Source organism: Alternaria rosae, assembly GCF_020736505.1.
Source record: "Alternaria rosae strain MPI-PUGE-AT-0040 chromosome Unknown BKA58scaffold_10, whole genome shotgun sequence".
Classification (NCBI taxonomy): Eukaryota; Fungi; Ascomycota; class Dothideomycetes; order Pleosporales; family Pleosporaceae; genus Alternaria; species Alternaria rosae.
In genome coordinates, this window is record NW_025763579.1 from 531,293 (window position 1) to 553,936 (window position 22,644).

At 52.7% G+C, this 22,644-nt stretch overlaps 6 protein-coding genes across 6 annotated transcripts; all 6 read right to left on the bottom strand.

Annotated features, from left to right (window-relative positions):
- Nucleotides 1-6,927: 6,927 nt before the first annotated feature.
- Nucleotides 6,928-9,621, bottom strand: BKA58DRAFT_423894 (long-chain fatty acid transporter-like protein). The gene is made up of 4 exons (XM_046172879.1): nucleotides 9,428-9,621; nucleotides 8,931-9,373; nucleotides 7,954-8,879; nucleotides 6,928-7,907 (listed from the first exon to the last, which is right to left on the bottom strand). Exons 1-4 carry the CDS (start codon nucleotides 9,432-9,434, stop codon nucleotides 7,403-7,405), a joined length of 1,881 nt encoding a protein of 626 aa, XP_046021237.1. The 5' UTR covers nucleotides 9,435-9,621; the 3' UTR covers nucleotides 6,928-7,402.
- A 979-nt stretch (nucleotides 9,622-10,600) lies between these two features.
- Nucleotides 10,601-13,043, bottom strand: BKA58DRAFT_472616 (heterokaryon incompatibility protein-domain-containing protein). The gene is made up of 5 exons (XM_046175287.1): nucleotides 12,630-13,043; nucleotides 12,120-12,572; nucleotides 11,849-12,060; nucleotides 10,935-11,798; nucleotides 10,601-10,877 (listed from the first exon to the last, which is right to left on the bottom strand). Exons 1-5 carry the CDS (start codon nucleotides 13,009-13,011, stop codon nucleotides 10,812-10,814), a joined length of 1,977 nt encoding a protein of 658 aa, XP_046021238.1. The 5' UTR covers nucleotides 13,012-13,043; the 3' UTR covers nucleotides 10,601-10,811.
- A 455-nt stretch (nucleotides 13,044-13,498) lies between these two features.
- Nucleotides 13,499-14,494, bottom strand: BKA58DRAFT_324013 (uncharacterized protein; the record flags this gene model as incomplete). Its single annotated transcript, XM_046167940.1, has 1 exon — nucleotides 13,499-14,494. One exon carries the CDS (start codon nucleotides 14,492-14,494, stop codon nucleotides 13,499-13,501), a length of 996 nt encoding a protein of 331 aa, XP_046021239.1.
- A 1,169-nt stretch (nucleotides 14,495-15,663) lies between these two features.
- BKA58DRAFT_392214 (uncharacterized protein) lies at nucleotides 15,664-17,157 on the bottom strand. The gene has a single exon (XM_046170985.1). The coding sequence runs from the start codon at nucleotides 17,086-17,088 to the stop codon at nucleotides 15,853-15,855; it is 1,236 nt and encodes a 411-aa protein (XP_046021240.1). The 5' UTR covers nucleotides 17,089-17,157; the 3' UTR covers nucleotides 15,664-15,852.
- Nucleotides 17,158-17,249: 92 nt separating this feature from the next.
- Nucleotides 17,250-18,988, bottom strand: BKA58DRAFT_392216 (ubiquitin-related domain-containing protein). Its single transcript, XM_046170986.1, has 3 exons — nucleotides 18,254-18,988; nucleotides 18,010-18,093; nucleotides 17,250-17,855 (listed from the first exon to the last, which is right to left on the bottom strand). Exons 1-3 carry the CDS (start codon nucleotides 18,783-18,785, stop codon nucleotides 17,698-17,700), a joined length of 774 nt encoding a protein of 257 aa, XP_046021241.1. The 5' UTR covers nucleotides 18,786-18,988; the 3' UTR covers nucleotides 17,250-17,697.
- Nucleotides 18,989-19,909: 921 nt separating this feature from the next.
- On the bottom strand, nucleotides 19,910-21,910 carry BKA58DRAFT_414213 (integral membrane protein DUF92-domain-containing protein; the record flags this gene model as incomplete). Its single annotated transcript, XM_046172470.1, has 4 exons — nucleotides 19,910-20,374; nucleotides 20,791-21,412; nucleotides 21,464-21,678; nucleotides 21,725-21,910. 4 exons carry the CDS (start codon nucleotides 21,908-21,910, stop codon nucleotides 19,910-19,912), a joined length of 1,488 nt encoding a protein of 495 aa, XP_046021242.1.
- Between the last annotated feature and the right edge of the window lie 734 nt (nucleotides 21,911-22,644).

The window sequence follows — 22,644 nt, forward strand, 5'->3', positions numbered from 1 at the left end:
GGACGTTGCGAGAGGTCATGTGATCCCGTTCAGCCCTTATCACTGGGTTCACTATCAACATGCTTTGAATCCTTGGTGCATTACCGTCATCGGCCGGGTGTATGCCCAAGAGGGGTATGGAGTTAGTCGTGCTACGACGACCGCGAGATCGCCTACATGAGCACAATGTGCCATACCAAAACTCACTAACCAGTCAATTGCAGTACACGCGCTTGCTTCTATTCTTCCACCTTCGCATTGTCTAGTGACGGTGTTCGAGAGGCAGCCGCCGTGCTAATGCCGTTTCCTTCCATTTTTATCGTCAAAAGCAAATGCGACCTTGGAAGCGACTAACGCGCTAATTCATCGCAAGAGGAAACAGCCTATATTTAGCGGCCGCTGTGCCAAGTCGAGCCATCTTTCTGACGATACCACCCTCCTTCGCAGCCCTACAGCCCTACGGCGCACACAAGTCAGCATCTGAAACACCATCATTGGTCCAGCAACGATGCGACACAGGTACCCCTCCTCGTGTCCCCACTGTCATTCATTTGGTCGTGCGCTGTAGCACCCGAACGAAGACCTGTGATAACTGCCGTTCATCTAGTACACCGAAACTTGGTGAGGGGTTTTCTGTATACATCTGTATATGGGACCACCTCGTACAGTATTGAGCTCACCGGTTGCAGGGCGTAACCGATAGCAAGGAACGACCAGCGTGGTGGGAAAGCCTGCCGCCGCTCTTTCTACATGTCGCTGAATGTTCTGAACATCATTTCCATATATGCCCACGGACAAGAACACGGATACCGCATTTGTCGCGTTTTGCGCAGAATCGAGCGTGTTCGCTTAGAGGGTTCATGTATACCCAAGCGCCCGTTATTATCCAGCGCCCGTTCACCAATAACGATTGGTCGCCTTGCACACAGACGGTGTCGCCAGCGCGGTGCCTCCGCATGGGGCGTCAGACCTCGTGGCAGACTGGCAATAGAAGGTCTCGGCCTTTGAGCTTTTGTAAAGCAACGCGTGCAATCACAACCCGCGCTCGCTTCCGTCATCATGCAGCTCAAGGCAGACACATTTCCCACGCCTAGAGAGTGGAGGGTCGCTATCAGCCGCAGGATGCAGTCTCAGGTTGGTGGTCGAAACGAACAGTCATTCGGAGACTAGTGTCATCTCGACACTTTTCGACTCATTTTTACAACAGTAGCGCTTCCAGCGCCAGAGAACTGTGAAGCGACGCTTGATGGCGTTCCTGTGCCAAGAAGGAGGCTTGCCTTTCCTGACCGTTCAGCCGTTCTCGCGGGAACGGTAAGATCCCTGAAAGAATCCTTCGACGTTCCTGTTCAGGCCCGTATTGCGAGTCGATCTTCGAAGCGCTCGGGCGTAACTACTGTGCCGCAGGCAAAATCAAACTAAATATCAAGAGCAAGATTAGCACAATGCGCACGACTCATTGTATTTCTGGCTCGAACGCATTTGCTACATCATTCAGCACACAACTCTTGGAAGCGCGACTTGTTGAAGGCATGCGTTTTCTGTGTAAACGCAAGATCGAACATACCGACGAATAAAATTGCTCGCTACGAGGTGGCTTGCGTCTGCGGTGGAAACATTTCCATTTCGAGCGAGTATGCCGTGGTGCTGAACATGCACAGAGGCCGTCCTATCATGACCACGCGGACATCCGCTTCTCGAACGGCCTGCAAGTACACCATCATCGGACTTTAGCAATACTGCAACAGACCCAACCCAGAGGCCTCTCTAGGAGAACGAGTCAGAGACGCATAATATCGAATGCTGTGTTCTCCACTAGATAGGTCCAGAATGCTGATTCATATATAATGTGGACGAACGCATCAAGATCGCCTTGAATGACTCCTCTTTCGAAGTAGCGACCTAGGTATCATTGTGCATCAGGATGCGCGGACTCGGAGTTTGAACGCAAAGCCGACCCGAATGTGCCGTGCCGTTCGACATGCTTCAAACAGGTAAAGGGCGCGACAGAATACAATTGGACGCCACTCAAAGCCTATAGGTAACAGAGCGATTTAGTAAGTACCTGACTCCATTACTCAGCCCGTGCTGCATCGAAGGGGGTTGCTGCTTGCTTCTGTAGTACTTCTGGAACCCACATGGTGGGAACAGTGATAGGGCTGAAGAGGACAGCTGACTGAACGAGGCTGGACTTCTTGCGTGACAACAAAGCAGTAAGACGTGAGAGATAGTGATAGAAAAGTTGCTCTGCGTCGCTGCTGCATACACATCAGTCATCAAGCACACCCTCTTCCTTCGCGACAAACATCATGAATCCGTTGTCTTTTCGCAACGCCTTCCATTACACGGCGAACTTCGAATGCACATGCGGTGCGCAAGCATACGTATCTTGTGAGTGCAGGACGCTGTACAGCAATTTCCCATGCATTACACACGCGAAAGCCAGATTAGGTCACCGCTGCCACGTTAAGTCCGCACCGCGATCGGTCAGTCCTTGGACCTCCGCCTTCGTCCGTTGAAGCATCGCGATATTGATTTGGAAGCCAAAGGGCGCGCAGCCGTACAACCCTGCACCGTCGATCTTTTGCGCAACTACCTGTTATCCACGACATGCAGGGTGACTGCAAAAAATGCGGGTATTCGAAAAGCGTGAACACACGCAAGGATAGTTTCCATTCTGTTTTCTTGCATCAACTACTGCTTCTAGCAAGTCAGCGAATACGCCTACGCCGTCGGACACTAGAACCTCGCCGATCTCTGAATAATCATCATCCCACCTACCCCGCGGTCCCCCAGACGGCATCTTACAGCCCCGAACCATTGAATCATCCGGTGCTTGTCACCCGCTTGAGCCATAAACAGACTCGCTCTTCCTTGAATTGATATTCCATCCTCCATTAGCAGTCCTTCAATCAAGCCAATTCTTCAGCTACCGGTCAGGCTGCCTACCGATGCAACCCTACCTACGCGTCTGCGGCGTAACCATGTTGATATGAGCCAACCGAAATAACTTTGAGAGCGCAGCCAACTAGACTGCTCGTACGCAGCGAATTTACTTTGCAAGCGTGAGGAGCAGCAGGGCGAGAGATGTGACGCAAGTAGGTCTCAAGCAATCCTACGTGCGACAGCAACTTACCTGATGCGGAACCATGTTGCGAAGCCTGCGCCTCGTGGGATTCAGCCTCTAGTGGGGCTGCGCGACTCTGCCAGTGACGCAGTCCACACCATGGATAACTCGAATTTGAAATGATACAAAGAGTCTCCACATGCACTACAACTGCACATCTGGGAGTAGTTCAAGAAGCATGCGGATCACTCGGTACGCAAACCGCGCCACGACGCCTCACTACATCTTCGATGGAGCGCAATTCGCTGCTCGGCATACCGGATGCGATCTAGTAATCCCACGATAACAAGCGGGCACTCGGTGACCGGTTTTTCGTCACGTGCAGAGCGCGAGATGGCCACGGCACGGAGCGGACTCCGGGGCGGCTGAGTGGATGGCACCATGAGAGGCTGGTGTGAAACGGACAGTGGCACAAGCATCCTTCACGGGTTCAACCGTGTCTCGTCTGTTGCTCTTGTCTGCGATGCTATTCCGGGACCCATACCAGCAGGCAGCCATCCGGCAAGGCCACCAGCTACGCCTGAGCCTTTTGCATACGATAATTACAAGCGCAGAGTTTGTGTCGCCCCGTCACGCTCTGCGACACGTATTGTTGTTCGCAAAACATACCTTCAGGTTGGCCGTTGAAACGTCCGCGCCACCTAGTCGCGTACAGGGCAGGCGTCGCACTGTCTCGCATACCATACTCGGGTTCGTGCACCGCCCACGAGGATCGTTACGAAAGGTATGCCTCCCCTCAACCTTTGTCAGCAAGCGCATGGCTCGCTTGACGTGACTGTCCCGCAGAAACTGTCTAATACTAGAGCTTTGACACCTGGGCAGGATGTTTTAGCGCCGGTAACTATCGCAAGCCGCTAAGCACTTTGTCCATCCTTTGGGCGGTCCCCAACGGTCGTTCTGTCGGTAATAACGCCCTTTCAACTCCACCGCCGTTGATCTTGGATTCGAGCGATTAAGTTTGATTTGCGAATCGAATATCGTACAACGCTCCGTAGCGTTGACACAGACCCCGATGCCGAAGAATTCCAAGGACCATCGACAAGACAGCCCCCAACTAGTACCTGTCGATTCAGCCTTGCATTCAATTCGCACACTAGTTGCCCATAGGATTTCACATGTAAACGAACCAACGAATAACGTTCCATTAGCGGCAAAGAGGCGAGTACGAAGCCGCCTAAACGCTTTCAGGATAATGCAGAGAAGAAGGATTGGCCGCAACGCTTTCCTAAAGAGGTAAAGTTTCAAAATTCCCGTGCGAGCCCGAAGCAAAGGGTCTCGGCGATTTGTGACACCTCTCGCACTTTGCTGCTGCCCGGAGGACGGGTTGAGACGGTCTTTTACATCCGAGCACGAGACGGTTTCTCCGTCACACTGTATTCGCAGCGGAAGTATAGGGTTCCAGGAGCATGATCCTTCCTGTGAAGGGGCCATGCATGTAGAGGATTTGCAATCAAATCAAATCACGTCATATCTTGCTCACGTTACTGTCCTGCGGACAGTTGTATCTGATACCCCGGATTTCCCACGTTGTATATGTCAGCACTCAAATCTCCAGGGTCAACTCCACCGGCGGTTGCTCGCGCAAGGGCTTACTGATCTGACAACCGTTCGCGCGCTGTAGGGCTGAAGGAGAATTTGCCTCCACGCGGGATGTAAGAAGTAGGCGTCTGACATGTATTCCACACCGTCTTCGTCGCATCCATCCTCATGCTGCTACACCGTCATCTCGAAAGCAGAAAGAAGACGCGTCAAATCGCGTCATGAGCGCCCTCTCCTCGCCCGTCCGGTGCGGCGGCGGAAGCCTCGGAAACCCGTGCCCACGATGCCATCCTTGTCCAGACCTTCAGATTGACAAAGGCGCACGCGGCCAAACTGCCAACCCCCCTGCCCCAGCTTCCGCGAACCCCCTATAGCACAGGAAACCTGACGATGCTATACCACCTATCATCAAGTCGGCCCAATACAAAAACCCGAATCCCGCCATCCTACCAATCCGTACAGTATTGCGAAGCGGAACAAAGGAATCCGTGTACCAGTATTCCCGTTTTCTGGTAAATGAGGTGTATCCGTCCAACGATGCGTCCAGCCCGATGAAAGCGAAGATCCATGTGCCGTTGCCCTACGGCGTCCGGCATTTTCCATTCGACAGGTATACGTGCGCATCACTTCCACGATCATGTTGGTGAGTCGAGTCAGGGACTTGAGGAAGGAGAGCAGACCAGGACAGAACCAGATCCTAGCCACGGTCACCCATGCATCGCGATATTCGCCCCGAATACACAGTTCTCGCACCGATTAATTCACCACCAAGCACCAACTGCCAACGTAGTCCTACGCACACCGTTCAGACAGTCCGGCAGATGATAGTTGGTCCTTTGGCTTTTTTTCCACACCGGACGCGTCACAGGTTGAGTACCGAGCGCTGCTGGGCGGCTAGGTCGATCACACGCCCAGTGCGTCTCAAGTGATGTTTCTTGTCTGCCTACCTAAGATGGGAATAGAACCGTTGGGCTGAATTCGTGATTATAATTCAAACTCAGATTTGGTTTCGATGACAGCGGGCGATCGTAGGGCTGAAAATGAGGGACTCTTTGCCATGGCGATCGGTATTGCGCGCCCTGCTCCTTCGTGTGGGGGCTGGGCGCTGGAAAGGGGGTGGGGAGCAAGCGAACCGACCAACTGGAGAGTTTCTGGGGGAGATTTGTGGTGTTTTTGGATAGATTCGGAGACTTTACCTTACTGTTGGTAAATTGGCAGGTGCGTGGTAGTTATGAGTTTTGGGTGCTAGCTTTACGACACCGTCTGTATGCGGTTGTCGCGCGAAGATCTGTGTGTATTATAGTTTTGTTGGAGGTGAGTTGGGGTAACGCATCGCATCGTTGTTTTGGGTCAAATGGGGAAAGGCGCGCTTTAACGGCGATTGAAGGTTTGATCGAATCCAGGTTGACGTTTTCGCTTGTCGGCTCGCTTCAGTTGTCCCCTTCGTTTACCCTGGGACGACTGATCACAATCGCGTCTTGCTGAATCATGCTTCACTTCTTCTAACGTTGTTCGCGGATGCATCGCATAGTCTGCATGCTCTAGAGCGTGGTTTTAAGGGTAATTGCGATGCGTTGGTCAAGTGCGACTCGTGCAATTGGAACACGCCAGAGCTACCCAACGCCCAACGTCGCCTCACAGCTTGAGAGCAAACTATCGAAGGTTACAACCTAGATTTCCGCTCCGGTAAATCTACCGACAGTCTACTGCTTCCATCTCTTCTCTGACAGGCGATCCATCATGTAGGCCAAGGTAATTCCTGGCTGCCCACTTGCTTGTTTCGGGTTGGCAGTCAAGTCGGACTGCTAGACGCTTTACCTCGATGCTTGTGTATGTTAAGGCATCCCGGGAACCACAACAGGTGGCGCATTTAGGTCTCAGAGACACGTAGAACGTAATCAGCACCAGGAGGACCCCTCTACGAAGCCCCAACCAAATTCACTTTCCATCTCAACAGTACAACAAGCCATCTTCACGGTCCAAGCATACACCTAATCAATTTCCTAATCTTCCGTTCTTTCTAATATAATGAAGCGAACCGACTACCGCACCTCAGACCACAGACCAAATCTCCGGACTCAACCCTCTTCTCGGGACGCACGCAACAATGCGCGCAGACTCAAACCCCATGTCGCTTGATTGGCTCAATGAACTACCCTTTTAACCAACACATTAACCAACATTTTGTTCCACGTGTTTTCACCCGGAACCTGGAACATGACGAATGCCGTGGGCGGAAACATCAACGTCCGTCCGTGGACCCTTACGCCCCAGCGCTTATGCAGCCACAATGGGCTAGCTGCGCCTTGGATGTAGTGTACATGTGTATTTTATTCGAACATAATGAGCCCCATGGTACAGCTAGGCAGTGCAGAAACAGTCCAGGCATTGCATGTCGAGAGGGCGACGATGATTGATGCCAGGTGGGGGCGGGGTCTTGTCGCTCAAATGTGGATCGAAGAAATGTATTGAGCAATCAACACACTTACGTGGATGATGGCCAACTGGGATGCCGGCGGCGGCTGTACTTGAGAACATGGGTTTCCTTAGAGGCCTGAATCAGTTACCAGCATCGTCGCACCTCATACAAAGAAGAGACTGAACAGGTCTGCGGCCTACATCAAGATGAAAACATGCAAAGTAGATGACCCAACATCAATGTAGGCTCTAGGAAGCAGTGTGTTCATGGCATAGCACTCAGTAGGAATGGCTTATAGAACATACGACGCATTTGGTGTGAGGTCAGCTAGAGTTCACACACTATGACAATCGTACCCTCTTCTCTACTACAGCCTCCCAATCCTTTTTCGTGAAAGGCAGATACCGATCACTGCCCTCCGGCAGCCAGTACAACCTATCCTCCCCAGTGATCTTATCCGGATCAACTCCTTCCTTCTTCAACCTCCCCTTTTGTATCTTCAAAGTGCCCGTATACTCTAATGCAGGCGTCACCCTTAGAAATAGCGGCACTGCATAAGACGGCAGGACTGCTTTCGCATGCTTTGCCAGAGCTGCAAAGTCGAATGTTGCCTCTGTGACTCCATCTGCCATGACGATGGATGCAGTGCCCGCTCGGCCGTCGTAACCAGGCACAAGGACGCCGTATGCGTTTGTTTCAGCGATCTGTGGGAACTTGCCGAGCATGTCGGCTACTTCGTTTGTGGATACGTTTTCAGACTTCCAACGGAATGTGTCACCGAGACGGTCGACGAAGAAGACGCGGCCGTCGGCGTCTTGTCGCATCATGTCGCCTGATTTGAACCATCTGCTATCGTCAGCTTGCAGTCAACGAGCTTGGATGGGTGACTTACATATCGCCCTTCTGGAACACATCCCTGATCCTCCTATTCTCCGTGGCACCTTCATTCTTGTAGTAGCCTGGTGCAGTAGCCACCGTCTCGGGAGTTAATCTGTGCAGCACCTGGCCCGGCTCGTTCACTCCACATCTGATCGCAAAGCCGTTTGCATCTCTCATAATCTCTTCGGTATCGACATCCATCTTCACTCTCACTTCTTGGTCGCTGAACCGCCAATTCCAAATCAGCCCTCGTAGGCCTATGCTGTTTGCCGTAAAGGGACCAGCGTTACGATTGAAAGTCGCCCCCAGTCCATCGGTAGCCGCATATAGTTCGTTGATGATGGGTATGTTGAAACGTTCGCGGAAGGGTTCCCATACATCAGGGCGCATACCGTTGCCCCATGCCATCTGCACCTTGTGTCTCCGTTCGTACGTATTCGGTGCGCCGTTGAGTAGATATCTGCAGAGTTCGCCGACATATTGAATGATGTCCGCATTTGAAGCTGCGACCTCGGGCCAGAAGGTCTTGTGCGAAAATCTCCGGCTCAATACAACTGTACCGCCAGCATGAACTATCGGTGTAACGCAAAGGCCATGCGCAGCTCCGTGGTAGAGTGGCATGCATGTATACATTCTGGATTCCGGTTTCAGTTCGAGGTATCTGGCGGCGCTGTAGCCAGTCAAGAGCTCGCGGCCAGTGCTCAAAGTCACGGCTTTGGGCAGTCCGGTCGTTCCAGAAGTATACATCAGCGAGCGGAGGGACTCTATAGTAACGTGGTCGCGGCGTGAGTCTGGTATGGGTGTCGATTTTGGTAGCGACGCGAAGAAGGAGGGATCATAGTAGTGAATCTTGACGCCTGTCTCTTCAAGGTCCGTACGGCATGGCTCGACATTGCTCTTGACATGGGCGTCTGCGATGAGGAATCTGGAGTTGCATAACTATTTCAAAAGTCAGTCAGAGTCTATGTGCTCAGTTCCAGGAACACTTGCCCTCGCGCAATGTACCAAACCCGTACCGGTGAGGTTCCAGTTGACGAAGCTCGGAACAGCCCCAATCCCATCCAAAGCAAACCACAGCATCAGATACTCTGGACTATTCCCGCCATCCATAGCAACCACTTCGTCAGCTTGTATGCCCAGGTCTTCTACCAACCAATTTCCCACACTCGTGAACGCATCGAAGAACTCCTTGTACGACCACGTTTTGCCTTCGAAGATGAGGAACGGATGGTTTGGTTGTTTGCGGACCTGGTCTTCGAAGACGTGGTACGTGAGGGTGCGTTTTTGAATTGCGCGATCGGTCATGAAGTCGACGACATCTTGTGTCGGCGAGAGACCACCGCGGGCATGCTTGAGGTCGTGGGCAATGTGGTGTTTCGCGTTGAGGTAGGCTGCGAGGGCTGCTGTGCCTGCTACTCCGGCGATAACAGGTACTTGAAGGTGTCAGCATCTGAGAATGCCCTGAAAGAGTGGAGGTAGAAGCTTACACGCCATGATAATGAATGCTTTCCACCCGCTGTTCTATTCCAGATGCATACGCAACATGCACAATTTCGAATCCGTCTTCTCAACTTCAATCAGCCGAAAGTATTAGAGACGATGCGCGAGGTTACGTAGAAAGATCCATCGCTAAAGCTGCCTTACACAGGAGTCGGGGCAAGCTACGTGCACCGAGGTTGTTATTGTCGTGGAGACGCGACTCAGGGTCCGTCAACTTCCCCGCATTTTACCTTATTTCCGATACGCCCGCTGTAGGCAACTGATCATTCATTTCATCACTACGCAGTTACTTTAGCGTCTACATCGATATCAGCTTCTTTGTCAAAAGATGTTCCAATAGTCGCGATGTCTTTATTTTGGCCAGACCTGAGCTTTGTACGAAAACTCTATAGAAGTAGACTCATAGGCGGCAATTAAGATCCACAATGTCGCAGTTGCTAACAACACTCAAGGTCGACTTCGTGGAGTTCGCCAGCGCGGCAGAAGTTCTCCATGGCTATAAACATGCTACGGGCGTTCGGCCACGCCGGGGTCGGTTCTCGTACCCCAATGTGAATCCTAGACGGACAGTGGTTCCTCGCCCGAACCCATAGACCAACGCTCCACTATCGCCCTTCTTGCTGAAGGGGTCGATCTGGCTCGTCCAATCGACGACACTGACCCACTGGTGTGCCTCGTGGATCTTAAAACGTCGAGCGATAAGCCGCCAAGGGTGTCGAGACTCATCTCGTTCAATGGCGAAATGACTGTGGTTCGTTCGGTCAGCTCGTACCAGGCTCGAAGTAGGCCGTACCAAATATGGCGGAAGTGACCAACCGTTAGGTCAGTCGTGGCTCCATCCTTGTACAGCCAGATGTCGTTTCCCTTGGTCATCAAGGCCCACAATGCCACGCCACGGTTGACATCATTTCCCGTGATGTCTAGATCGATTGCTAGGTCCACGTCCTGGCTCGGGGCCGTGGTGTAGTAATTCAGGTCAAGCCGCGGCATGACGGCATCAATGTTCTTCTCGTCCTCTTTTTCACCTTGAGGAGACCGCATTCTTTTGCGATCTCGTTGTGGTCATCTGGGTACATACATGGAAGTTGGGTGCCGTGGACGGTCTTGTTGTCTCTTCGATTCATGATCTTGAAGATTTCTCCAGGCCCGCCGTTGATTACATGTCCTGCGGTTACCGCATACAAATCCTGTCCAGGCATCATGAACGCGCCCATCATCCCCAAACAGGGAGGTTAGGGAATTAGGTATGGGTAGAGTTCGTGTCGCATTATGCGGTTGCTGCATACACACTAGTACATTTAAGGAAGTAGGCAGTATGGAAGGTGATGTACACTTCTGCTCATGGTCAACATGGTACGCAAACCCGCCGCCTCATCGAAGAACAATCGACCGTGGCTCTGGATAATCCTCTGCTTCCGGGTACCACTCTTTCGACTGCTACCATAATGTTAGCGATCTCATCGTTTACCCTTCTGCCGCCGTCTCTGTACTTACTTCCGTCGTCACCTTTAGTTTCACTCTCTTGATTACCACCAGTCCAACCCTCACATACTCGCCCAGCTCTCTATCCGTACAAACAATCGCCAAACCCAAAGCCGGCGCAACGATCAGAACCTCGCAAGTACTATATGCTTCAACATCGAAAAGAACACGCGCATCATGGTAGCTTTGATTGCGCATGCACACACTGCACGACCGATACGGCTGTTTCCCTGCCGCCGCATACCCAATCGCAATAACATCCGTAACCGGCCCTCTAATCCTCGCCCACCCATCTCTTAATTCGCCAAGCGGATTCAACCCTTTAGGCACGACTTTGCATTCTTCCAGCGTGGCACACAACTCTCTCAGCGAGTTATTCATACCAATAGTAATATCACCCAACCCGTAATCCACAGGTCCCTCCCCGGACATAAACGACCAAGACGGCGCCGTCCAAATTTCAGATCGTTTGAAAGGCGCAACATCATGTCTAGGTACCCACAGGAGCCACTTGGCGAAATTCCGTTTCCACAGTCCCGCGGCGCAGATGTCGCCAGTCATGCGCTGTAAGACGTTCATAACGCCTGAGATGGCAGGGAATTTGTCTTTGGGGTAGGTTATCCCACGGGAGGTGTAGTCACGGACGAGTTGGAACCATGCGTCTTGGCCGATGGCGGCACCGATGGGGAGGTTGATGCTGTATACTACGGCGTCGAGGGTGTAGAGGTACGTCCAGCCTCGCCTTTGCTCTTCGTGTGAGATGCCGTCTGGACAGCGCCAGAGCATATTGGCGCTGCCGAAATGAAGGGAGCGTGCGGGGAGAAGTTGCTCCTGGAGGACCCATGCTCGTGTTTCGAGGGGGTCGCTTGGTAATGCCTGGGTTGTGTTAGTGAGGGGATGACCGTGTCGAGGGGTTTGGAACTTACGTAGTTGCGTGTCTGTTGGGCGATGAGATATATCTCTAATTTCGCTTCACTGTCGTGGATCTCGATACGTTCAGTCTTTGGCATCTTCCGTGGCCCTAGGAAGCCTGCTCCGCAATGTGAAGCGCTGGATGCGGCAATGTTAATGTACGATCTTGAGTAAATGTCTGCCATGACAGCTGATTCCTTCTCCCAGTCCTCCGTATCATCTTGAACTACGAGTACGGATATAAGCATCAGTAGATGTACCAGAGTCAAGGAGTTCGTGCCATACCAATCGCCAAGCAGTCAATCCATATATACCGTAGACCAAGAAAACGCACGACCATGGCAGCATCTTGAAGCGTCTTGGGAAGGTTTTGAAAGCTGATACTGTTCTTTCTTATCGACAGTGTGTCTTTGGTAGTCATAAACGGCAAACCACTGCCCCAGCAATAGCTGAGCGTTGCGTACTTTCCTTTCTGATCAACGGTGGTTTCAACTAGCTTACATTCGGTTTGGAAAAACAGTTCTGGCCACTCATTCATACGTTCAGTCAGAATATCCGAGCTAGGCATGGCATCGAGATCCAACACTCTCGTAGGCAACAGTGAGTCTTGCTGAATCGCAGAACATCTCTCATGTCCGGCGTTGCATTCATCAAACCAAGCCCTGAATTGCTTCAATGGCGTCGGATCAAGCGAGTTTTCCAATTTGACTGGCTTGAAGAGGTTCGGAGGTGGGGTGTCTTGTGTCCCATAAGCTTTTCACACCGGATCAGGAACATAGTTTCGTTCAGACATACCAAATCTATTCCGAAACTCCACAGCAGTAGCTTCGGGAACATCCTTGTCTAGATAGAGATCGAGTTTGGAGCCGTAAGTCTCAGACTCGGAAAGATGGAGCCATGCTGGAGTGACTTCCATATCCACTTCGTGTGCGACTCGTTTGTAAATCGGTCGTGTTTCCACATCCTGTATGAGCATGCTGCATATTGCGCAGTTAAGTGCGCTTTCTCTCAATTGAGGTAAGGTAGTTTGGCGTCTGTTGCAAATCCAGGTGTCGCTGTTGTGGCCCCAGGGTATGCCATTGTCGTCAGTCCAAGAGCTCTTTTTCCAGCCTGGAGGGTGGTCGCCGCGGCAGAGCGCGCGGAAGGGTATGGAGCTACAAGTAGTGCAGAGTGACATGGAGGGAAAATATGAGAGTATTTGGATAGAGTGGTAGTGGTCGGTAAGATGTCAGATATGATAGGTGGGGTGTACCCGCTTCCTCACAGTCAGCCTGCAGGTGCTCTAAGCCTCACGTGTCTTAGTACATGGGAATGCTCCCCACAACCAACTTTGATTCTCCATAAGCGATCTTCATGGAGTGCTGGGGAGCACTTCAGCTTTTTTCATATCGAGTTATGTTGAGTGCCCAAACTTATGTAGTCGCTTCAGCTTGTTACCCATCCATTTCTGCTGAGTACCAAATTTGATGTAGTCACAAAGCCTACCCATTATGGGACGTCTTCACGCTCCTTTCGGAAATCCAAAAATTGGCATGTTCTGTTCTTGTTTTATCTAAACCTCATCCGAACGAGTGCCCGTATGCCCAGCTAACAAGCTCTTCATCGCACTAACACATCGCTCATCCCCGTAACTCCATTCATCATCATATCAACCTATCCACCACCTAATACCCAACCCCACCCCCCTCAGTCGGCAAATCAAACGACTCCGAATTCCCCCCCGTACAAGTCTCCCTCAGATAAGCCCACGCCTTGGGCCTCTGCCTCTGCTCCAACCCCGGATCCAACCTAAGCGCCATCTTATACGCCGCCGTCTGCCCGCTACTATCCACAGGATCGACGTAATCAGGGATATCGCCAAAGTCCTTCTTTTGGAGACGCTGTTCCCAGGTGATGCCAACGGTGCCGCCGGAGATGAAGGCGAAGTCTACGTTGCCGACGTAGTGCAATTGGATGCCGAGGCCGTACATGACGGTTGGGAACCATTTGTAGTCGTCGTATGCGATGAAGTTTGCGACGGAGGAGACGGGGACGACGAGCTTGGAGTGGGAGGTTGGATCGGTGTCGGCGCGGGCTTTGCCTTTGCCTTTACCTTCGTACTGGTCGTTGTTCTGGTTGTCGAGGCGGGAGGTGAGCTTCATCAGTGTGATGAGGGTGTTGAGCTCGGGGCAGCCGCCGTAGAGGTACTGGGGATGCTTCTTTAGTGACGAAAGATGTTGGCCGATGGGACGGGTCAACTTCTGCTCGTAGACGTCTGCCTCCTTGATGTACTGATTCATACGCCGCAGAATGCTGGGGGACATGCACTCCTTGCGGTTATCGATCTGGAACCGGACGTGGCGAACCATGTGAAAACGGCCTAGGTACGCGAGACGGTCGAAATAAGTCGAAGTATCATAACTGATGGAGAAGGTGTTTGTGGAGTAGAACATGGGAATTGAGTCCTCGCGAACCTGTCTGCTGACGCGGGTGATTCCGAGGAGATCGCTGATGGCGAAGTGATGCTCTGCGTTGTCGTCATGGAACTGAATGACCTGGTCGTTGGTATAGTCGCAAAGATGAGGCCTGATGGGTCGGTCTATATCAAGCGCGATGGCGTAGATGCGCTGACGCAGCTCCACAGAGAGGTCCATGAACTTGTGGAACTTTGGCTTGAGCATCTTGCACTTGCTGGTGGTATGACCGTTGGAGTGACACTGGTGGCAGAATGTGCAACTCATGTTGCGAACACCCTTTTCTGCCATGCAAGTGAGGCAGTGAGTTGGCGGCGTGTAAAATTTGGGCAGACGGGGTCGCACAGGAACGTTGGAGGTGATAGTAAGTGGTTTCATCGCGCGTCTTATCTTGGGCTTTGAATTTCTCGGAGTGGGATAATTGGCTGGTTGAGCTGGCGGAAGAATTGGGCTGAAAGAAGGTACAGAGAGGCCAGCCGCAAGATTCTTGTCGTCCTCGTCTCTCAATGCTCGAATGTCAGCTTCAGAACGCGGTGCACGTAGACGACGACGGGTCAAGGCGGTGGATGCCTGGAAGTCACTCGAGCGAGTAGCCGATCCCCACGAGAGAGGAACGTGACGCAGATACGCGGGTCCAGGAAGAGTATACAGGCCGGCTGCACAAGTTAGCTATGAATCCTCACCTGAGATTAACGGGGTACTCTTACCTTGGTTCCTCCAGTCAGAACTCGCTTGCGGACCATTCGAGATCCCTGAGTCACCAAATGTCGGCCCACCAGTTTCAAACCAGCCTGCTTCGATCGCTCTTTGAACGTCTTTATCATTGTTATAATCGAAGTATTCTTGGCCACAGCTGTCGCACAGCGTCTGCTTTTCTCCATCCTCGCGGGAAGGCCACAAGCAGCAAGATGTCGGCGACGTAATGATATCTCCATTGACCATTTCTGACAGGTCAGTAGGAGGGAGGAGCGGAGGCAGAGATAATTGTGCGGGTGCGTGAACGGCATTTTGCGCGTATGCCGCACCACACCCAACGCAGACCCAGTCACCGTCTTCCATGGTCCAGTGCTTATAGGATGCACAGTATTTCGTCGACATGCCTGTGATGGGATGTGGGCGGCCTGCTTCCTCGTTGATCTCGAAGCTACCGATTGTTGGGCGAACGTCGACGCCAGACTCCTTCATGGCCCAAGCTAGCTGTAGGGCCTCGTCGTTGTAATCGCTTGGCCACATCGTCCTCCAAGCTAGACCGTTCGCTTCGTAGTCGTCGTCGTTCATGGTCGGCGGCTGGTCGTTGGGTGGTTGTGCTAAGGTTGAAGGGTGAGAGAGCAGATTATTCAAGTAGAGGCAAAGAGAAAGGAATGTTTGAAAAAGTGAACGCAATGAGTGGGCGATTATATGGCAGCGAATAAGAGAAGCCTAAGTACTCTCACTCCACAAACTCAGTGCTTGTCAGATGGTGCCTGATGGTTATGAAAGTGAAAGCGCGCACACGAATAACCACACTGTACCTGAGAACCATGGTTGCAATACATTGATGCCAAGGCTTACATTCGACAAGTGATCTACCACTTCTTATTTTCATCGCTGAAATCGCGTCCCTGGCGCTCCTGCTCTAATCTAGCATCGAACTCTTGCTGCGCGCGCTGCCTCTCCCTAGCCCTTTCCTCATCACCGGCAACAAACGTATACGAATCTCCAAGCGTGGACCCTTCCCTTTGCTCTCTGCGCTCCGGCTCCGCTCTCCGCGATGGTTGCTGCTGTGGCCTCTGAAGTGGCGCTGCTGCTCCTCCTCCGGTGCGCCTAAGGCGGTCCCATGACGACTCGCCAGGTCTTGCTTGAGATTGGGTTTGCGATTGTTGTGGGTTGTTGACTTCGTCCTGGAAGAGGCCTCCAGTGGGGGATGCGTCGTCATCGAACGGAAGGGGTGAGGGCGGTGCTTGCTGGCGTTGTGCAGCTGGTTGTGATGTATCGTTTGAGAAGGTCTCCCATGTGTCTGATCCCGCGGTCCTAGTACCCCATGATTCGTTTCCAGCCGTCGGGCTCGTGTCGTCGCCTCCATCACCGTTCCCTTGAGGCTGCTTGCCCCAGCTGGCCTGTGGTGACGGGCCACCTCCCGCGCGGTTCCTCACCTGTTCCTGGAACTGTCGTCGCCTATCCTCAATCTCACGTCCTTGTTGTGCGGTCCTTTGTCCTTCAGCGTGTGATGAAGCCTTCAACTCCTGTCCGAACTGCTCCAGTTTTGGATCATTAGAAGTATTAACCGCAGCCAGAGGTTGCGCGAGTAATTGGCCGATGATGTTGCCCATTTGTCCTGCCACCAAAACGTACAAGCTAAATCGCCATGTGTGTCGTGCAAACTGCGCCATGTTGCCCTTGATCGGGCCAAACTTATTCCGGTCAATGTCCTCGACCTTGGGCTGGTAGAAGGGATATTTCATCTTATCCATAGTTCTATACCATTGGTACGTTCCTGCAGCTGCACCGGTGGCGGCGAAATAGCTCTTTGTTTGCTCAAGCTGGTATATGTGGTATGCGAGCGCCTGCGCTTCTTCGGGGTTCAATTGACGGCCGACCTTGCGCTCGGCGAATTTGAGGGTAGTTTCAGTCTTGAAGCGGACGGCGCGGTCGGAGAAGCCCATGAAGGTGCCTATGATCGGCAACGGCTGGGGCAGGACGCCCGCGTCGAAGCGAGCGCCATCAGAGGGCGGCGACGCGGATGCATATGGGTCGTTCGAGGAGGGGTAGGGGTTATCTGAGAAGCCTTCCGGGGCTGCGTTGTCGACGTCCTGAAGCACCATGTTTGCTTGTGTGGAATTGAGTCGTGACAGTGTGTGGTTGTGAGAGTTGGTGCGTGGTGTGATGAAGAGACATCGGAGCTTAGCTCAAGCGTTGATGACGGCATCGAACACAACCTCGGGATCAGGGTCCACCTGGCAGCTGCGAACACCTTGACACGATACCATCGCCCAACTAGCGTCTCGCATTGCGACAACACTTGCTTGTCACTTCCATCTACCCCAATTGCTTCACATGAGAAATGATGTCACAAGATTCAATACGGTCTATTCCCATGTTCCACCTGACCCAGCGATACTCCCTCCGCAGAAAATGTACGTACTTATACAAAGATAAAGAAAAGAACCCACTCCAAGTTCGCCCAGACTACTGCGAACCCCATATGCTCGCAAGGAAGCAGAAACTAGACTGTGTTGAGTGAGGAAAGTACCCAACTTCGCTTCACAAAACGCCGCGACCCAAAGCCGCCTGCAACGGCCAATTATGGTAACCAGAAACACCCTCGAAGGGCACAATGAGAAAAGCGATGGGCCAAAGGCTAGGTCCACCATTGCGCGCGATATGTTGTATATACTTTTGCGGACCCAAAGTGTCGTCGACTGATCACATGCCTATAAAATGATGCAGCGACAGCCAGCTGTAGGTTCCTCGTCGTTATCTCTTCGGCTGCCAGTTTTGCCTGTCTTGGCGTTTTCCTCGTCGTCCACCATTTCCTGTGGCTTGACTGTCATGTGCACCACGTTAGGCGAGTCTGTCTGGAACCGGCAGTCTGTCCGATGTCAGTAGCTGGCCTTAAAGTCTGGAGTGTCTATCGATGCGGGCTGCGCGTCGTGGATGCATAAACCAATGATCGGCATGTGCCGAGCGATTGGACGAGCCGTGCCAAGAACGTTGACATGATATGATGAGATGGAGGTGCTTACCCTTGAGTGGGGATTTATCGTCGAGCATGCGACCAAAGTGTATCAGTCGTATTGAGCCTGGGGATGTGGGTCGAGTCTCCCATTCTGTAATGTAAAGTTAGCGTTTTGCACGACGAAGGCTACAAAGGGATGCTCTTTGGGCACTATGCAGATCAAGACCGAAGACGTCAACATAGCCACCCCACTGTCGAGCCAAGCTTCTCTCAGCTCTTGCGCAATGTGGAGAAGAGATGCGCATGCGTACCTTCTCGCCAGTCCCGCCATATCAGCTCCTTGAGCGTGTATACGCTGATGTTGTAGGGGTCCATGTTCTCGACATTGACGTTGCGCTTCTTGAGGTATTTCTCCTCAATCTTGTAAGGGTGTCTCGAGCCACTCGTAAGGAGCAGCATTATTACCAGCACAGGACCGTTGGTGTTGTCTGGGTTCGCGGCTGGTGTATCGGTTGACGGCCCAATCGCCTCGGTCTCTGCGCGATTTAACGCAGCAGGCGGTGCGGGTTTCGCAGAAGGGGAAGCAGCGACGGGCGCGTCCTCGGAGGTGGTGATTTCGGTCACGTGTGGTGTGGAAGCTGCTATCGCAGCTGGAACGGGGGTCTCTGCGACGTGCGTGCTCGTGCTGGCGGGAGCTGGTACGGTGCCCGACGCCTGGAGAGTCCTCATCTCGACGGGGCTTGACGATAGACCTTCGCTGCTGCTCTGCGGTCGCGACCCTGAGGCGGGTTGTTGTGGAGTGGTTTGTGGTGCCATGGGGGCTTGGTCCGCTGTAGACGCCATGGTGGTCGGCCGACTTCACTCGCGACGGGCTGCGGCGATGCGAAAGGGGAGCGATTGGATGGGCCAAGCGAGTGGACGACGATGGCACGACGGGGGGATTCTTCCGGGCAGACGTCGTCGTTGCAGAGGGCACGGCAGCGAAAAATAGTTTGGTGTTGAGGTGTATCGGGCCTGTGGGCGTGAGAGAGAAGGTCGGGCGACCGTGCGCGATTGGGAAGTCGCCGTCGCCGCCTTGTTATGCCCTTCTCCGCAATCCGCAAACGCGGCAAGAGCGACCCGCCGTCTCCACCCAGAGCCACTACTGAGCCGAGAACACCGCCTCAATACCTGGGCTTATGCCGCCCGCCTAGAGTTTGCTGGTACACGTCTACCGGTACAAGCAAACTCTTCTCCAGCCGAGTTGTGCTTCTCCTATCACTACCTACACTGCTAGGCTCGCAACGCGCCAGGTTCTGACTGCCCAAGCGTCTGCCCCTGCATTGCATGCCCATGGCCATTATTGGTCAGCTGAGCTGTTCATGCATCTACTTTACGCCACATGCACAGCAGTCCGAGTGGACCCGGGCCTCGTTCCGAGCTACCCTGGGGATTGTCAGTAGACTGTATTGTTCAGCATGTCATAAGCTCAAGACATGCGTTCTGACGTCTCGACCATTCCTAGTCGGTTGCCAGAATACTGTCTGTCGAACATCAGATCATTATGACGAAGGATCAACGAGTCACACGCAAAAGTAGAATGCAACCTGGAGGCATGCACAGCTGCTGGAACAGTTCCCTCCAGCAAGGACACAACGAATAGCTTTCGGACAAGTTAGGTGTTGGGGGTGATTAGCCATAAAAGCCAACTTCTTCGTACGAAGTGTCAATAAGCATCATGTCGTTTGCCGACTAGTAATCCAAGTATATGTTGATTCGCCAATCATGCCGGTTATATTCGGTTCCAGTGTCCATCAAGAGAAAAGACATGTCGGTGAACGTATCATTATTTCATTCAAGTCTTGGTTCTATACCAACGCCGGGTCTCCATATCGTAAACGGTCCGTAGTGTGGCTTGAGCGGAGGAAGTGTCACTTTGAGGGTGTCCACCACAACCTCCGTCTTCCTGTCCCAGCATCATGAGCGCTCTACCAGTTCATCTTCATCTTGTGCTCAATCTCCGTGTGGAAGTTTGGCACCTCACGTAGCTCGTTGCCAGTGAAGACATCCTCCCAACCAATCTCGGTGTCCCGTCCCTGCAGAATGTCACGGTGGACGTTGCTGCTTCCACCTAGAGTTGCCGGCCTCCATTCGCCCGCCTCGGCGATCTTGAGCTCCATACCCCTACGCACTGGCTCTGCGATGCCGAACTGTCGCCTCAGCATCTCCATCTTCAGGCGGTCTTGGGTGTCTCGCCATTGGGTAAGACGGGCCTCGAGAGGATGGGCGGACTGGAGAGCGACGGGTGCTGTCGACGATGAGGCGGCGTTGGATGCTGTGGTGGTTTGGCCGAGGCGAGAGCGCAGGGTATCGTGGACACCGGGGGCTGAGGGGGCTGAAGTCTCGAGAGCGGTTTGCGTGGAGTGCGCCTTGTGGGGGACGATGCGGAGAGACTGGGTGAGTGTTAGACCATGTCAATGTATGCATGGGTGCTGTGATGCCAATAGCCTACCATCTTGTTTAATATGGCGCTGAGACTTGCGAGGTGAAAATGGCGCGGGCTTTTGAGAAATTGAACCTCAAATGTAAGGTTTAGTGGGCTGAAGTGTTGGTGGTGTTCGAAGGCGGGATGTCGACCTGTTGCTATCGATGGAGCTCCAGGCTACTAGAGTGACGCGCCGGACTAGCGCGGTCTTGGCACAACCATATGCTCCAAATCCCAACTTCACTTCAAACATTCAAGCGAAACGTCCGACATGAATTGTAGCTTTGCTTAGACACCTTCAGCTGCGGACAGCTAGATTCCGACTATGCTGCTCAGCGGCAGATCCCAAACCACACAAGCAACTACCATGGCCCCTACACTAACCATAGTTGCCATGAGAATGTTGACAGCATTGTTGTCCAGCAGATCGCTTCCGACTGCGATCTTCCGGCTCTCATGCTGTGCATCCACGACTGCATTGCCGCTTCCCCCAGCTCTCAGCATTGTCTCCGATGCCTTGATCGACGCCGCAGTGTCCGCTCCGCTCGTCTTCGCAATGCCATTCTTGCCTTCCGCACGACTGCTGACTTTACTACGTACTTGACCTGTCTTGGAAAGGTGAAGAGGATGGCTGCTTTTAACAAGCACTCTCCTGCCTCCTTCGCCCTCTACAACCTTTCCAGAATGGACGTCGACAACACTCGCTTGAGCCAGAGAACCCAGAAGCGAGTCAAGGAGTGTTCCGCTGAATCCAGCAGCTGTCATAGCAAGCGTAAAGGTGGTCTTCTCAGAGAAATCCCAGTCTCTGCAGAAAGGCAGGAACAGTGTAGAAGTGGCTGTGAGTATGAACGCCCCCAGTAGGCCTGCACCAAGTCCAGTTGCGGTTACTCCCCCATTTGTACCAGGCGCGACCACACGCCATGGAGCTGTTATGAGACGTGGCTTTGTTTTTGAAAGGATACCGAGTTCGGAGGAGAAAGTGTCGGCGGCGACTGCGGCGTAGTTGCTAGAGTATGTTAGCAATATGCGGGGACCTGAATGAAGTACACTCGCTTACGCTACAATGCCTATCACCAGCGCATCGCTCCCTCTGTGCCAACATAGACCCTGGTCGTTGTATCTCCCTTCTTTCTTTAGTTGCCACAGGTGCAGCAAGAGTAACACCGAGGCTACTCCGGAGTTCGCGAGGACCTGAACATGATTGCGCTCGCCTTCACCACCAGATGCGCCCGTCGCGGACTGTGTCAACTTGGCTTTGATATCGTGTTTGACCTATCTGGTATTAGTATTCGTCTATCGCATTCCTCATCAAACGTACCTTCGTCACAGTACTACCAGCCAAGAAGAAGACTGCAAGAAGCATGAAGAATACACTCCATGGGTGTAACGCGTGCACAACTGCTGTCGTGAAGGCCACCAGAATACCGACTGGGGTCAGTGATTTGCGAGAGTATGCTCGGTAGACTAGCGCAGCAACGGCGGGGACCGCTATAGTGGGTTGCATGCTTGGAGGTGTTGGTAGAGCGGCACGGAGGTGTGGCTCGAGATGGATGCTTTCCGAACGTGATTGTGGTTGCGTCATGGCCAAGCGGATCATGATGGCCGGGCCCATTGCGAACACCAGTTCCCAACAAGTCACATATTCATGCTGAAAATCAACCAACTCAACTTAACTCTCGGATCTTTGTTATCTAAGGAGTCTAAAACGCGTCTTGAGGGCGCGGATGCTTGCCACCAGCCAGCCTTCAGCTTAGGGAAAGCGTGTCTCGCTGCCACTAGTTTGTTATGAAGCCGCCTATCACTCCGTCGCCCTCGTCTGCCTCTGCCGTCCCCCCAGAGACCTGATTAGCCTGCAGATGCATCCAGAAACTCTCGATGCTGCAGCGATCCCCACGAGATCACGGGGCTTCAGCGTAGAAGTGTGAAGAAGGAGTCGCAAGGAACCCTGACCATGCCACCACCCCATTCAAGAGGAGAACTTAACACCTACCCAACGTACATATCTTAGAAGTCTACGTTAACCTAGAATCTTCTTAGTTTTGGGGTTCTTATTAACGTAGACTACAGCGCGCCTGTAGTTTCTTCCTTGTAGTCTGTAAGAAATGCGCATATTCTTCTTCGCAAGAGTCACTTTGCCGTCGAGGCCATTGTCAAAATTTCTTTTCCAGTCTCTCAGCCAACCCTCAACGGAAAGTGACAGCAAACGAGACAGGAAAAAGAACGAAATAACTCAACGCC